At 39.5% G+C, this 15,887-nt stretch overlaps 3 protein-coding genes across 3 annotated transcripts; 2 read left to right on the top strand and 1 right to left on the bottom strand.

Annotated features, from left to right (window-relative positions):
- Nucleotides 1–1,545: 1,545 nt before the first annotated feature.
- On the bottom strand, nucleotides 1,546–4,419 carry slc16a7 (solute carrier family 16 member 7). The gene is made up of 5 exons (XM_080898857.1): nucleotides 4,375–4,419; nucleotides 4,030–4,260; nucleotides 3,758–3,901; nucleotides 2,142–3,002; nucleotides 1,546–2,019 (listed from the first exon to the last, which is right to left on the bottom strand). Exons 2-5 carry the CDS (start codon nucleotides 4,244–4,246, stop codon nucleotides 1,796–1,798), a joined length of 1,446 nt encoding a protein of 481 aa, XP_080754983.1. The 5' UTR covers nucleotides 4,247–4,260; nucleotides 4,375–4,419; the 3' UTR covers nucleotides 1,546–1,795.
- A 1,863-nt stretch (nucleotides 4,420–6,282) lies between these two features.
- LOC308407352 (uncharacterized protein) lies at nucleotides 6,283–8,401 on the top strand. The gene is made up of 3 exons (XM_080898920.1): nucleotides 6,283–6,531; nucleotides 7,682–7,870; nucleotides 7,961–8,401. The coding sequence occupies exons 1-3, from the start codon at nucleotides 6,400–6,402 to the stop codon at nucleotides 8,153–8,155; spliced, it is 516 nt and encodes a 171-aa protein (XP_080755046.1). The 5' UTR covers nucleotides 6,283–6,399; the 3' UTR covers nucleotides 8,156–8,401.
- A 1,406-nt stretch (nucleotides 8,402–9,807) lies between these two features.
- LOC308406994 (calcium-independent phospholipase A2-gamma-like) lies at nucleotides 9,808–15,821 on the top strand. The gene is made up of 9 exons (XM_080898352.1): nucleotides 9,808–9,995; nucleotides 10,755–12,190; nucleotides 12,325–12,477; nucleotides 12,560–12,717; nucleotides 13,292–13,386; nucleotides 13,483–13,654; nucleotides 13,752–13,809; nucleotides 13,964–14,158; nucleotides 14,955–15,821. The coding sequence occupies exons 2-9, from the start codon at nucleotides 10,838–10,840 to the stop codon at nucleotides 15,411–15,413; spliced, it is 2,643 nt and encodes an 880-aa protein (XP_080754478.1). The 5' UTR covers nucleotides 9,808–9,995; nucleotides 10,755–10,837; the 3' UTR covers nucleotides 15,414–15,821.
- Nucleotides 15,822–15,887: the final 66 nt, after the last annotated feature.

Genomic DNA, 15,887 nt, shown 5'->3' with positions numbered 1-15,887 from the left:
TAAATCGAAACAAGCCTTTGTTACACGATCATGACCACTTGCTCTTGTCAAACAGAAGGACTTAGAAAGAAAACCCTGTCTCTGATGCAAGCCTGGCTCAGATATAGTGCTGTTGCTTTCTGCAGTTGAGATAAATAAATGTCCTGCCACTGAGAAAATGCAGTATATACAGTGGATACATGGATACATGCTTTTGAGACTTTTCATTTTCAATACTTCTCTACAATTAATAATCTTACCAGTTTGGCTCATTTGTAATTCTACTGTAGAAAAAAAATCTTTAGGTCAGATTAGATTCTCATACCATTAAAACTGGATCAAAACAACCCAAAGTCAATCAGACTTTCATTGTTGCTACTTTTGCCCAAACTGGATCTGATCAAATGATGCCTAGTTGACTGAAATTGGACTAAAATCCAAAAAGAAGTTCATTCAGCCATAACAAAGGGATTTACACTGTTTATCTGATTTTTAAGTAACATTACTTTACACTATACATTAAAGTATTGATTCACTCACATGAGCAATTTTTGTTCATCCAGAAAGGGAGTCAATATGCACCTTACAGGCACATGATGAGGATGGATCATTTAAGCATACATCTGTAATAATAGCATTGTTCATTTTTTATGGCTTGCACATGAATCTTGTATTGCATTAGTGCTTGAGGATGAATTCTAAGGGTTTAAAATCATGATGTGTGTGCAGAGAAAGGTTGACCTATGGAGAGACGGGCTGACCTGTCTTGATTGTCCATATGACAGCAATGTATATGTTCATTGCAGATTCACATTCACATATCTAAAGGTCTGACCTACAGCTTAAATGTGTTATATGCACAATACATTTTTTTCTATGTCTGTGAGGATAAGTAAAGCGTTTCATTTCCTCAGCCACACCTGCAAATCCAATCTTATTAAATGCACATTGGGTTCACCACACTTATTTAAAAGTTAATTCTCAAATATTTCCATAACTTCATACTGAATTTTTATGACTTCACTGAAGCTATGCTGCAGTGAAACAACTTTTACAGATCCCCATGACATTCAAAATGTGTTTTACTGTAGACTAGAACATAAAGAATGAATCTTCCTTTCGCCTTTTTAGAGTGAGAAGGATTTCAGGGAAGCTATTTAAGTCAGAAACTGCAGTCTTCACAACAGACACCTAAATTTTGTTTTTACTGTTGCAAATGTTGTAAACTATTCAAAATAGCTATCTTCCCATTGGGCCGGGGGTCATGACCCAGATTATGGAAAGCGATGCTGTAGAGAACTGAGCCCGAGGCATGAGGATGCCTGTTGTTTAATTGAAGTTTAATGGAAAAGATGTGTGTGGCTTCAGTTTTCATGTGATAGGGTTCAGTGCCATCTAGTGGTAATAAGTAACACAGTTTAGTAACACTAAACTGTGACTGCATGTGGGTTTGGACTTCTTTTCTTACATTATTCAGAAATAAGAGTCAGAAGATTTATTATTATTTAATTGATGAAGAAACCAAATGAACTGCTTAAGTTTATAAAGCCATAAGGATTGCATTAGAAGGAACATAGTTAGTTCCTGGAGATTTATTAACAAATCCATGAGAGTTACATATGCCACACACTGTAATAATAATAATATACGTAATATGAGCATTTACAAAATAACAAATGTGAATCTGCAAATATGTAAAAGTCTAACTACTCTAACTAAGTCATTTAAGGTACAAAATACATTTACATACTGCATAAAAAGCCTTTGTAGTGTCATTTTGTATGCATCCACTGAAATAAAGTCATAGTCAGCAAGTTCATTCATCTGTTTCATTCATCGTTCTATCAGCCTGGTTCATTTTTAGTTGTACTGCCTCGTCAGAATTCCTTGTCTCCATTGCTTTGCTCTTTCCGCGCTCCTCATCCAGTTTTTTATAGTTGTAGTAATGCATAACGAAGAAAAATATGCCAGAAACCAGCATGAATACACCGCATGCATAATATATGTATTTGTAATCACCAAAATAATCAACCAAAGCTCCTGAAAGAGAACACACATAATCTGTTAGTAACTCCATCTTGGAAATTTCTATACTTTGCTTATGTGTATAATCAAAATCACAATTCAATGGAAAAAAAGAGAAGAAAAAAAACACCACAAACCTGCCATTGGAGGTCCCAGAAGCACTGGCCCACACTCAATAATGGTGACAAGTCCAACAGCAGTGGAGAAACGAGGAGCTCCAACAAGGTCCATTAGAACTTCAAAAAGGAGTGCAGAAAGCATCCCAAATGCCAAACCAAAGAAGACAGCATATACAACTAGGCCCGTATAGCCAGACGCCAGTGGGCACATTAGGTGACATACGCCATTGTATGAAACAGCAAAACTGAAAAAATACTGTATTCTCGGCCTGATCCACTTGGTGTTGCCAACTAAGCCAGTTGTCGGTCTAATGAACATGTCCGCCAGAGCAAAAATGGAGAGCAAGAAAGCTGCTGAATATTCATCAATCCCTTGATGTTTGGCATATGGAGCCATGAAAACCACAGGTGCAAAAAAGCCAAAAAACAAGACCACATTACCAATTAGATAAATGAGGAAGCCCCTGTGTCTGAAAAGTGAGAGATCTATGAATTTCTGCACAAAGCTGTGACCCTTGCTCTCACTTTGATCTTCAGTCTGAAGGTTATCGGAGTGGGTAGTGGTGTCTTCAGCAGCAGCGTGTTCCTGAGCTTCGCTTTCACACTTTGATGACTCATCTATTGTTTTCCGTGGTATGCTTTTGTTGACTGGTCTCATCAAAGCACCAGCTACACAGCAGTTCAAAACAATGGATCCCAGGATGAGGAAGCTTCCCCTCCAACCAAAGGAATCAAACAGAAACTGATTGAGAGGCGCCAGAGTGGAGAGAATAACCGGACTTCCAGTCATAGCGAGTCCATTGGCCATGGGCCTTTTGACCTGGAAGTAAGTGCCTATGATCGTCAGGGAGGGCTGCAAGTTGAAGGCGAGACCAAAACCTGTTAAAAATAAGGTTAAAATTACACACAGTAATTTATGAATTATTCCCTTTAGAATATTTTGAATAAAGTGCCTAAAGTATCAGTTTAAAAAGTACTTTTAGACAGTTGAATGCACCTCTTATTATTATCTGTGACATTAGTTTTATATCGGTGATGATTTGTTTACAGAAAAAAAAATATAACTAGTCCCATGGTTTGGGCATTTCTTTTCTGTACGTCTCTGACTGGTGCAGTGCTACTAGATTAAAGATTAGGTTTAAAGTCTGAGAGGTTTGTTTGCTCTCAGTTAGTAAAATGATCGTGTGGTTTTGCCTGCACATGTGCATGTGTGGATGTTCCAAATGCACCTGAATTAACAGGACAAAAAAGGTTTTACCCAAATCTAAACATTGCTTTGATGTTGTAAGAGGGGATTATAACTTATATTATATCATAAGGGTCATTGTACTCGCTGCACTGAACGACCAACTCTGCTTTACACAGGGACATAAACAATCCCTGTGGATTGATCCTGATAGTAAAAGACTGAATGAGAGTTACAACACAACCACTCCTTCCTTCAGTGTAGTCCAGTTACAACCAGGTATCATAAAGCAAACATTATAAAGGACAGAAACAGCTATACCAGAAAAATAACACAAAACTGAATTGAACATGTGCACTGTAAGAAAGTGAATCGTTTTAAAGGATAGTTTTTTAAATTGTTGGACTAGCCTATCTGACTGTTAACAAAAAAAGGAAACATAATTTACCTCCAATTACTCCAACACAGAGGTACAGATGTATTATATTAGTTCCAAAAGAAGCGAGAGCCATGCCAGTGCAAACCAGGACCCCGCCAACTATAACCACAGGTCTGCTGCCATAGCGATTGACCAGTATACTGCTGACAGGGCCTGCACACAGGAGAGAAATATCTTACATTTTTAGCAACGTTCTGAGGGACAAATTTTTCTTGACAAATCCGGTCATGGGATACGCTGCTTGGGAATGTGCCAATACTTGAAGTATGACGGCCACTAACCTCCTGCATACATAGAAGCAAGCATGACTGAGGACACCCAGGCAATCTCACTGTAGGAAACTGAAAAATATTCCTGAATCTCCTTGAAATAGATGGTGAGGGACTTAGGAAAGGCATACGAGAATCCTATGGAGATGAAAGCGCCGAAGACGACAGCCCAGCCCCAGCCTCCGTCTGGTGGGGTGTAGCCTAGATTGGTTGCTGCTGCGGGGGGCATGTTCAATTCTCCGGCTAGAAAGTGGGAACAGCAAAAATAAGTGAACAGAAAATAAACAAGTGCAACTTTTCAAAGAAAGAGTTAGATTCACATATTTTGCATCCATTATAAGTTTCACAAGACCTCACCTCGGCCCAGTCCTTGAAACTGTATCGCAAAGTCTATGAACTCAGTCCATGTGACACAGTCTTGCACTGGGACAGAGTTCACTCTGCTGTAAGCTCTTTGATCTCATCACGTGTGCTGTCATGCAAAATATGAGTGGCCATACAAAATAGAGCAATAGCCAAGCACTAGATATTGATGACAATAAATGCTTGTAGGAAGTGTAATTCAACTGCTAAAATATGTTTCTTTTAACATACGACCCTTTCATAGACATACATTGGTTTTACTGCCGAGGCCCTTTGAACTCATGTAAGCGGTGTTTGTCTACTCCTATGTGTTTGTGCACTGCAGGTGGGTTGGTCAAAATGACATGCTCTTTTGGGAAACCTTTAAAGCTGGGATTTATGTTTTGATGTCATGCCCCCAATACAATGGCACCCCCCGATGGCAGGGGGTCTCCCTCAGCAGGGCTAACTGAAAAAAAAAATGCTTGGAACTTCGTGCCAATCTAACTAGATCCCCAGAGCTGTTTTTTCAGTACATGTGGGAGGGACTTATACAATATTAGGAAGGCTTTCTTAATTTTATGGTTTGTCTGCACGCTTTGATTAAGTAAAAATTAATTAACTGAAAAACTGTGTTTTGTACATGTTGTGAAAAACAGCGCTGGCTACAAATTCAATGTCAGCAGTGTTGGGCCATGTGGTTGCTGAATGTGAATGCTGGAAATAATTGGTCTCTATTTTACTTTCTTAAAATTATGAGTTGTTTAAATTGATGTAGTCACTGGATATTCTTTCAGCTTAGCACAAAATCCCTAGTTTTTATGCAAATTAATCCGGTATGGATTATTGGTGTATCTTTTAGAGGTGCTGTGAGCTCTGTTTTTTTTCTTTCATGAGTTATTTAAAGATGTCTAGATGCTGAGCGATAATGTGCTCCAATTCAACCTCCTCATTAATCAGCTATTGAGACTGCAAACCGCATGTTTTGAAAGAAATACAACAAACACTACATAAAATTCAACTGAGAGAATAATAATTACAATTTATGGATTAGAATTTAAGGAAATTAAACAGCTGACATATCCTCACTAACCACTTCATTAGGTACGCCAGAGTTGGGCCACTTTTTTCTTTCCGAACTGCGTGCATAGATCATACAAAGGTGCTGGAAACATTCCTCTGAGATTTTAGTGTATAAAAGTATGTTAGCATCACACAGTTGCAGCAGATATGATGTTGCACAAACATGATGTGAATCTCCGGTTCTACCACATCCCAAATATGCTCTGTTGGCTTAAGATCTGGAAAGTGTGCCAGAGAAACCAGTCTGCTCAGTTGGTACTAAAGGTCTCAAAGTGTGTCAAGTTTGGTAAAGATGTTCAAACTGTAGCATCCCTTTCCTGTCCTTATCTTTCACAACCGGCACCAGGTGTGGTCATCTGCAGCTCTAACCCATCTGCTTCAATCTTTAACTTGTTGAGCATTTAGACATGCTCTTCTCCATGCCTTGGTTGTAATCAGTGGTTATTTGAAATGCTTCATTTTGGCTCAAAGCACCTCTGGCATCAACTTCATCAATCAAGTTTCCACTCGGAAAACTGGTGGTCACTGGATATTTCTCTTTTTTTTTGACCATTCTCTTTATGGTTGTGTGATCCAAGCAGTTTCAGACCAGCCATCTGGATACCTGCAAAGTCACTAAAATCTCCTTTTTCCCAGTTCTAAAGCCTGTTCAGTTGGCTAATTAGATGTGTGTAAAAATAAAATAAAAAATCAAACTGAAAACTAAACGTACAAAAACATGGAATGTGGAAATGTAAATAAATACTCAGCATTTCTGTTTGTAGACGTAAGTCAGGGAACTTCTCGCACTCCAGTCCACTAGATGGCGATAATAAAACAAAGCCTAGATTGCCTCAAAGGGGGAAGAAGAAGTTATTCAAGAGTTATTCAAACGCTTGTATAATCTGGTTGTTAGTTGGGGAAAAGTCGGGTTGATTCCAGTGCAAGTTAGAGCTGTGTAGCCATTTGTAGCTTCAGATGTTTTCAAAAGTGAGAACATGTTTGACTTCGGGTTTAGCCAGATTGCCCAGTTGTGTAAATTCAAGAGTAACATCTGTGCTCTGCAAACATCAGCATCGCACCTTCAGTTCTGAGTCTGCTGGTGTCAGGGTGAGTTGCTCCCACTGTCTCTCTGTTTCTGCTAAACTTGTCTTTAAAATTTTAGTTAGCGGTCTGTAAAACGGGTAAACCGTTTTTAGGATAATATACTGGTTAATATGTAAACCCTGTAAAGTAAATGATTCCGCGTTACTGGTTGAAACGTCTCCAGTTTGGCAGTATAATATAAAATGATTTAAAACCACGCTTACGATTTCATAACGCTTATTTTACATGTGTAAGACTCATTTTTGACCTTGTCCTCACTGTGTGGTAGTATCTGTGCCAGCTGAGCAAAATGAAAGTTGCACTTTGAACGTTGTTAACTTAAGACAACGCTGTGGCAATACGCAACTCAATTTTTAGTTGATGGACGTTTTCCTGGGCCAAATTCAAATCATTCAGGATCTTTGATGTAATGACTATTAATGAGGTAATCTCATCAAGGTTAACATGCCTTTTTGAAAAAAGATTATGATTTCTCATGTCAGTCACATGTGTTCAGTGTGAACCTGCATTTATTTGTGAAGCGAATGGGGTCCATCGGTGGACCTGCCAGTCCTGCTTTTCTTTGGTAAACTCAGTTGAGCTGCAAGGTCAGGCCCTCATGTCATGCACGTGGAGTCTGGTTCTTCTTACAGTTTGATCAAAAGCTGGCACAAGTAGGTCATTCTCAAGGGCTCTGTTCCTCCTCGAACAAAGGCGCAGTTATCTCTCCTGCTGCTGCGTTGATGCCCTTGTGCAACCCTGTCCAGCTCTTCTTGTGTAGCAGCCCGTCTCCTATATGTCCTCCACTCTCCTGTGCTGAGACTGAGACTGTAAACCATCTTGTGATGGCATATTAGTATATGGAACTACCTGTGCAACCTGAATGGGCTGCAAGTACCATCTAACGCTACCAGTAGAGACAAGGAAACTAGCAAAAAGGAAAGAGAAATATCAGTCAGGAGCAATATGGGGAGAGCAACAGTCTCACCATTTTGCTGCTTCTCCAATGCAACTGTTGTACTTTCATTTGAACCAAAGCAGGTTAAATGAATCCACAAGGGTTTATGCCTCCCAACAGGATTGATATCCTTCAAGTTTAACTGAATTTTGGAAAATTAGGGATAAAATATCAGACAATTCCTCATGTAAATGTCTGTTCTCCACTCTTTTCCAGGTTCTGTATGATGGGCTTTGTCCAATATGTGTGACTGAGATCCGTTTGCTCCAGTTTCTGCAGAGAAACCGGCCTGAGAAAGTACATTTCATTGATATCTCTCTGCCAGGTTATGATGGAACAAAATACAAGGCTATCACCTATGAGATGGCCATGAAGGAAATGCACGTGATTGATAAGAAAGACAAGGTGATTATTTAACCAAGATTTTAATGAACCTCACAATATGCAGTTTAACCTAAGTGTTATATTATGCACCTTCATGCTGTGTGTTACCAGGTTCACAGCGGAGTCCCAGCGTTTGCAGTCATGTATAGCGCCGTAGGCCTCGGTTGGTTGGGTCGCTTTATGATGTGGTCACCTGTGAGACCATTGATGGACAAATCCTATGACATCTTTGCCAGGAACCGCTTAAAGTGGACCGGACGTGGAGAGGAGTGCACCACAGGACGCTGTGAAAAGAAAATACCCTGACGCTCCAGCACTGTTTTATAAGTACTGTAAATATATGAAGAACTGCATAAATATCATGCTGATAATCCTGTAAAAAATGGTTATGTTGGTTATGTAGTTCACCTAAAGTAATTTAAAATAACAACAATGATGCAGAGATAAAATTACAACTGTAAAATAGAGCTGAAGATGAATGTATTCAAAGAAATATTTCTGGATGTACAGGTTTCATTAAATGCAGTTTGAAAATCTGTTTTTGACTGATAACAGCATTTTGTCATGATTTTTATTCTTCTTCTGGTGTGTATTCGTATCAGCAGATTGGTCCAATCTTACTTCTAACAAAATCACTGGGGAGGTGGCAGTCAGACCCAAGATAGTGGCTATGGAAACAGATTTTTAAAAAAGAAAAAAGCTTTGCTGTACATGGAAAGAATCATTCTTGACAGAAAGGATTGTGTGTTCTGTAAAGGACTGTCATGTATTCATCATATACATGGTGCAGAGATAAGACTCAAAGTCACTGAAGCGGAATATGATCAATTTCCTGTCATGCACAGCGGTTCATTCAAAGCCGATTAAGAACCAAACTGTCAAGAATCTGCCACTAGATGTCATTGTAAGTCTGCGAGAGTGAAATCGTTCTTTAGAAATTGTGCTGAATTGTAGCAAACTGATCAGATCATAGCCAGAAGAACAAATACGAGCAGAAATGTCAAATTTAGTGGATTTGTTTAACAAAAAAAAATCAAAACTACTGAAGCTCTCTGATTATTTATGTCTTTTTTATGACTATTGTTTTGAAAGTAACGTCAGTGTCTGTGTGCTGGAGAGAAACACGTGAGCCCCTCCTCTTATGTTTCACCAAAAATAAACAGCTGTGTAGAACGGCATGTGCTGGTGAAAGATTACATGAGATCCTGCAATAGGACAAAAGTGTTTATAAAACACTGTTGGTTACAGCGTAAATGTCAAATGGAATTTACTTGTATGGCACTTTTTTCTTCTTACTTAATCAATTTGAGCATTCGAAGTGTTTTCTTGCTACAAGCTTCATTCACCCATTCAAACATGCCTAAGCAATTTGCATAAAATTCACAAACACACTCGTGCTCCACTGGGGGGAAATTTGGGGTTCAGTATTTTGCCCAAGGATACTTACACGGACACTTACAGACCTGGGAGACGATACTCCGAACATACACGCCAGGGATCGAACGCTCTAGGTAGGGGACTTGCTTCTGCCTCCTTGGGCACAGCTGCAAAGAAGGAACATGACACAAGGCCACATAAGCACATATTTAATTGTTTTTGCTGAATAACATTGGCCCATTTAAATCATACATCCAGGCTCTAATTTAAAACATGAGCACACTTCATAATATCCATTTACAACTGCAGACTTCCAGTTGTTTGCATCACATGTACCTTCCAGCTTGGGCACAGCTTCTAAGAATTGGAGTGCTGTTTGCAGTGATGAGTCACAGCTCTGTCTGTTTGGTGTGTGTGATGTGTGGTGATGTTTAAAGCACCCAACATGAGTTCACTGAGACCTTAAGCTGTCACCCCATCCCTAATTTTAGACTTGTGCTTGTCAGCAGTGACAACACATGACCTTAAGCCTGTGTGTCTTATTGAACACTGGCCGAGCCAGTTCGCACCCCCCATACACACCCCCAGCCCAGCCCAGCAAATGAGATTAAAGTCCTGCGTGTAGGAAGGATTGAATCAAGTGTCAAAACACAGCAGAAAAAAAAAGCGACTCTGACAGTCTGTCAAAACTGCTGTTCTGGATTTTAGAGAGCAGGCATCTGCACGAAGAGGAATTGTGAAGACAGGAAAACTTGGTGTTATGTTTCAGGTAAATCTTTAGTGTGTACGCTTTCAACACATATTCTGTCAAGGTTACATTTTCTGTCATTCGTGACCTCTCCTTGCTTAAGTGGAAGACTTTAACCTATGTCGATGTTTGATTATTGCATACCCGAGCTGTCTGCCTTTTAGTTTGTATAGCCACCTTAGTGCATGCACTTCATTTTACATGGTATTAACCATTCCACCATTATTGATAAGGATAAGAGATTAACTACAGGCAAAGCCATGTGTGTGTGTTGTCAAAATGGAAATATGGAAGTACAGATACACCATAGAGAGTTATTTATAGGCCACGCTTTTTTCTGGAGGTTTCATGTTACATTCTTGTGGAGACAGCATAAGGAAAGAAAGGCACCAGGCTATTGTAAAACATGATGCCTGTAGTTTGATCAGTCAGAGTTGTTTATAGTTGTTTATGTGCATGTCATCAGCGCAGACAAGCTTTGGAAACATGAATGCAATAATTTTATAATTTTATGTAATATCCCTAGTATTAATATTTCATCTTTGACTCATAACTTTCCCATAATTAGATTTACAAGTAAAAATGACGAAACTATCATGAGCTGCACTTCTTTTTGTTATAATTAGCAAAGTTTCTGATCATGTATGACTACTAAAGCTCAACATGTCAATATCATGTGTCATGTAAGCATTTTGTTTAACACACTCCTGCAGCCACAGAGCGTCATTATTGTGTAGCGCTGACTTAGTTGTTGTTCAAATGTTTTGTTGACTTTTCCAGATTCCTGCTGAATATGCCACTGCAAGCTGACTCAGTGCTGAGTGATATTTAGGCTTTGACTGAGTGCCGCTCATCAAGACAACATGGGTCGTTACCTGAGCACAAAATTGTGTTCATGTTGTGTGAACAGGACATTGAAATTGTACAGCAAATATAAATACACAATGAACCTTCTCAGAAAGGACCATGGTCTGACTAAAGCACCACTCTGCCTTGACCTACATAGATATTTACAGCTGTCACCTCCTCAACCTTCCAGGTTTGCAACAAAAGCCACTTTTAAAAAAGTAAAGCACAGTGATACAACCTCTACCTTTTATAGCCTCCTTAGAGACCTTACAGAAAAGGCGAGACATCCTCAGGCTCTGCGTTTTTATTCATCTTCTAATAAGGATGTCTTCAAAGCCAAAGCTCCAGTTGGGATTTTTGACGAGGCTCAGAACAATTCTCTTTTAAGTTCGGTTGGAGGGTGTCTTGGTCAATCATTTAATCAATTGTCCAGACACATTAACATTTATTTCAAAAGAAAAGAAGTTTTAAGTCTGTCTGAAAATGCCAGTGTTGTCATGTCTACTCCAGAGTATGCTTGCAGGTCACAGAGGATTAGTCAAAGTCAGCAAGCAGCCACAGAGGAAAATATACCTGAAAGCAAAGACACAACACAGACCTTGAAATGTAAGGACAAACAGTGGGACTCTGTAACAAGTCATTCAACTCAAGAAACATCTGGACTGCAGTTATTTCACATCAGCTCTCTCACGACAAGATTTGGTGAGGGTTACAATTATGTTGCTCATCACATTAACACAGTTTTCTCTCAGGGTTTGGCAAAAGTTCAAAAGCAGGAGAATTTGGAGCCTCCTTCCAAAGAGACAAACAGAAGGGAGAAGAGACGAAAAATACAAATCAGAGGTAAACAGTCTCAAGTAAAGGCAGCACTGGAACCCGACAGTAACTCCAGTACCTGGGAGGAAGGATACCTTCACTTTGCAAGGCACATTAATAAATACTTTGGTGCCAAAGTAACAGATGAAGCTCAGAATACGAAAGAACAACCTCTCATAGAGAAGGATTGGACTTACAAGAAACACCTTTTAACACAATCCACCTCACAAACTCACAGTGCCAGTTTACAACTGAAGCAAGAAGAATCTATCACCCCAGGAGCTGCAGGCAGTTTCCACAGCAGCTGTAATACAACTAAAATCAGTGAGAACTATTTCCAAACATCCCAACACATCAATCAGTATTTCAAGGGTCAAAGTGGAGTGAATGAGGACACTGAATCCCAGAAGTCCCCCAAGAGACTGAAGAGTGTATCTTTTATGGATTACCTCTGCAACCCCACAAGTACCATTCCAGAACTGCTGGGTGTTTATCGAAAAAGCAACTCCAAAACTGTCATCTCTGCCCCGCAGGCAGTATTAAATAAAAAGGTGAGTTAAAGTAACATTTTCATTAATTCCCAGTTAATGCCCCGATGAACTAAGTAAGATAAAAATCTGCTCTCATTAGTAAGAGGCTAAAATACATAAAAATGAACTTTGATGCGATTCTGCTTGTTTGTCAGCTTGTCTTGAATAGGAAACAAGCAGATGAAATGACATGTGTGTTCGCTGATAGCCTGAGACTGGCTTCTACTCCAGAAGATCTGACTGACTGCGTAGAAGCACTCAATGAACACCTTATCCACTACCCCTCATGCAAAGCCTTAATCTGGAAGGTCTGTTGAGAATTAAACACAAATACTTATATTTAACAGTTGTTTTAACCTCATTAAATTTAAAACATGATTTTGTTTCCAGGAGAAAATTGCAGTTTCAATGCTGAGACAACGGAAGAACTATGAACATAACCAGGAACTTCAGGCTGCATTAAGAGAAACTTTGGCTCTTATCGGATATGCGGATCCAGTCAAAGGCCGTGGCATAAGAGTCCTCTCAATTGATGGTGGTGGAACGAGGTAAATGTAAGAAAAAATAGATCATTAAGCACTCAAAACAACTTTAACTACACATTCATGAAGCATTTTGTTTAGTACACATTAAGCACCATAACTAGCTAACATTCATGGTCAATTCAGAATTACCAGTTAACCTAGCATGTATATCTTTGGACTGTGGATCACAGGTATTACTTGTATGTGAAGTGGTAAAGTACCTCCTTGAACTCTATCATTCAAAACCACCCTTTTCTTTGATTTGATCCATGTCGGTTAGGCTAAAATCCATCTGAATACATATAGGTGAAATCTGACCTGGTACAGCCTCTGTGCAGAAAGATTTGAAGCACCTGTACAAACTACAAATATTTTTCATTTGCGTTTCTTTTGTATTTTGGGTCACTCCAGGAAAAATCTATCAAATACATTTATTGTGTTTTTACTGCTGTTAAATGTCAAAATGGGTTTAATTTGAGCCAAACAGTATATAAAGGTTAAGCTGTGCCTGATGGTATCCACTGGTTCTGTGTATGACTATGCTAATGTGTTCATATTTCTGGGGGTTTATGTTTTCCTTTTTCTTTGCATTTTTCAGAGGTGTTGTGCCTCTTCAGATATTAAAGCTGTTGGAGGATCAAACAGGCAAAAAGATTCACCAGCTGTTTGACTACATCTGTGGAGTGAGCACAGGTGACATATAGTAAACTGAGACTAACATTTTAATGCATGCCTGTCTGAATCTACAACTCTATTTAAAATGCATGTCTCCGCATCTGTTTGTTGAAGGTGCTGTCCTAGCCTTCATGTTGGGTTTGGCCCGTTTTTCTATAGAAGAGTGTGCTGACATGTATCGTCGTTTTGGTTCTGAAGTATTCCGGCAAAACCCGCTGGTTGGTACTGTGAAGATGGGCTGGAGCCATTCTTACTATAACACTGAGACCTGGGAGACGATACTCCGGTTTGCACATAAGAGACACATTAAATGTGCTTCAGTCCTTCAAAGGAGTAAATTTTTAACAAGTTAATAAGACACTGCTTGTTTTCATTCTCATTAGAGAGAAGCTAGGTGATAGAGTACTTATTAAAACAGCCAGAGATTTCTTCAGTCCCAAGGTAAGAATATTGCACTTTCACAGAACACCAATAAAAGGACTTCCAAGCTGCTGTATTGGAGCACCCCGCTGTGGTGAGATTCCATGTTTTGATTCCAGCTTAAAAACTGGAGCTTGCACAGCTTTAACAATTGGTTTTGTTGGTGTCTGCTCAGGTTTCTGCAGTCAGCACAGTGGTAAACTGGGGTACCAGCCCTAAGGCTTTTGTCTTCCGCAACTATAACCACAAACCAGGTTCTCTCAGCCGTTACGCAGGAGGCTCAGGCTACCAGATGTGGCAGGCAGTGAGGGCATCGTCAGCCGCCCCAGGATACTTCCAGGAGTTTACCTTAGAAAATGACATTCACCAGGTTGTTAATGACAGTTTCCAATGTTGACATGTCCTTGTTTTGTCTCAAACGTGAATAGGCGAAATAAACATGTGATTAACTGAAGGACTATGAAGGGGGTGAAGGTTAACCTTACTTTTTGCTTTAAGAAAAAAAAAACATTAATAAATAAAACGCCCCAATAACTAGTGGCAATTGTTAGCCATTAATCTTTTTTCTAATGACAGTCAATGAAGTGAACACAAAAATTGGTGAATTGCAGTGATGATGCAGGCACACACATAATAGATGTGTGTGCCTGCATCATCACTGCCTGCATCATCACTGCAATGATGCAGGCACACACATCATTGCAGTGATGTGTGTGCCTGCCCCAATCTTCAGTGTAAGAACGTAAGTGAAATAGCATTAATGGAGTTGGTTTACAAGACCTTATGTGCAAAAAAGCTCCAAACAAGTGTTAAACAGTATAAAAGCATCATTGTAGGAGCTTTTCAGTGATGTCAACACACTATGGTCATCCTTTATATACAGTCTTTGGTTGGATACAAATTCCATACAAAAACCCAATTCAACATATCGCATTCCGTTCAGGAAAAAAGAAAAATGCCAGTCGCTCCCTTTCCTATCACTCACACCTTAATACTTTTCTACAATTCTTAAATCAAAAATATAAGAACCTCTGTTGATATTGTATTTGTTTTACTTTAAAGGAGTTCTAATCATTCAGGCTTTTTTTCTTAAGCTTTTTTGTGCAGGTTTGATTTGAACAAAATGCTAATTTCTCGGCTTTATAGATTAATTTGTGTCTTATTAGGATGGTGGAATCACCCTGAACAATCCCTGTGCCGTGGCTGTCCATGAAAGCCATTTGCTGTGGCCAAACCAGGACTTCCAATGTGTGCTGTCCCTGGGCACAGGTCGCTATGACAGTGCTAAGAAGGGACCTGCTACCTCCACGAGCCTGAGGGCCAAAATCAGCAATCTGATCTGCAGTGCCACTGACACTGAAGGGGTTCACACCCTTTTAGATGACCTGCTGGCCCCAGATGTCTACTTCCGCTTCAACCCCATGCTGAGCTCTGATGTGTCGCTTGACGAGAACCGGCCGCAGGCCTTGGACCAGCTGCAGAGAGACACACAGAACTATCTGGAGAGAAACCAGCCAAAACTGGCCAGACTTTGTTTAGTGCTTTCAGCAGAACGCTCAGTTATTGGGAGAACTAAGGACTGGTTCAGTGAGAGGGCCTGGGAGATGAAACAGAGATTGATGTGAGTAGGTGAGGTAAAAGATGTCTACAAAGAGATGTATATCATATGCATAGAAGCACACATAACAGAAACACTTTAAAGGCAACATCCATGATATAAACGCTGTTTGACAAAATTTCGTTTTTTGGCTTGTGGTATATGTCATGATTTTGAGTTTATGTGAGGCAACCAAAAGCTCATCATCTGAGCTTTGCTAAGCAGTTCAAATGTGCAGAGGTTTTGTGTGTTTTTGTCTGATCTTTTGATATATTTTCTTTTGACTTTATGACCTAGACAGAACAAATACTCACAAGCACTTTGATGCACTTTTTAAAAAATGCCTAATGTATAAATATAATTCACTATAGGTCTTTCTGTCTTTGAAAATCAAAGAATATTTATTTAAGAGTCTATGTTTCATTAAACATATTAAATGCCACTCTTCAGGGTTTTATTTTTCAGATTACTGCAGTCTTTAAAAGTTTATAAGTGAAAAAGA

Source organism: Rhamphochromis sp. 'chilingali', assembly GCF_963969265.1.
Source record: "Rhamphochromis sp. 'chilingali' genome assembly, chromosome: 12".
NCBI classification, from domain to species: Eukaryota; Metazoa; Chordata; class Actinopteri; order Cichliformes; family Cichlidae; genus Rhamphochromis; species Rhamphochromis sp. 'chilingali'.
The sequence above is the reverse complement of the archived record's forward strand: the minus strand, read 5'-3'. Positions and strand labels throughout refer to the sequence as shown.

Excerpts from the sequence above, each read along its gene's own strand:
- LOC308406994 (XM_080898352.1), top strand. The coding sequence starts at position 10,838 with ATGGGTCGTTACCTGAGCACAAAATTGTGTTCATGTTGTGTGAACAGG. Across the intron at positions 13,387-13,482 it reads CATCTGTGGAGTGAGCACAG|GTGCTGTCCTAGCCTTCATG; the intron begins GTGACATATAGT and ends TGTTTGTTGAAG. Across the intron at positions 14,159-14,954 it reads TAGAAAATGACATTCACCAG|GATGGTGGAATCACCCTGAA; the intron begins GTTGTTAATGAC and ends GTGTCTTATTAG.
- LOC308407352 (XM_080898920.1), top strand. The coding sequence starts at position 6,400 with ATGTTTTCAAAAGTGAGAACATGTTTGACTTCGGGTTTAGCCAGATTG. Across the intron at positions 6,532-7,681 it reads CTGAGTCTGCTGGTGTCAGG|GTTCTGTATGATGGGCTTTG; the intron begins GTGAGTTGCTCC and ends ACTCTTTTCCAG. Across the intron at positions 7,871-7,960 it reads TGATTGATAAGAAAGACAAG|GTTCACAGCGGAGTCCCAGC; the intron begins GTGATTATTTAA and ends GTGTGTTACCAG.
- slc16a7 (XM_080898857.1), bottom strand. The coding sequence starts at position 4,246 with ATGCCCCCCGCAGCAGCAACCAATCTAGGCTACACCCCACCAGACGGA. Across the intron at positions 3,003-3,757 it reads CTGTGTTGGAGTAATTGGAG|GTTTTGGTCTCGCCTTCAAC; the intron begins GTAAATTATGTT and ends TATTTTTAACAG. Across the intron at positions 2,020-2,141 it reads TCTGGGACCTCCAATGGCAG|GAGCTTTGGTTGATTATTTT; the intron begins GTTTGTGGTGTT and ends GTTCTCTTTCAG.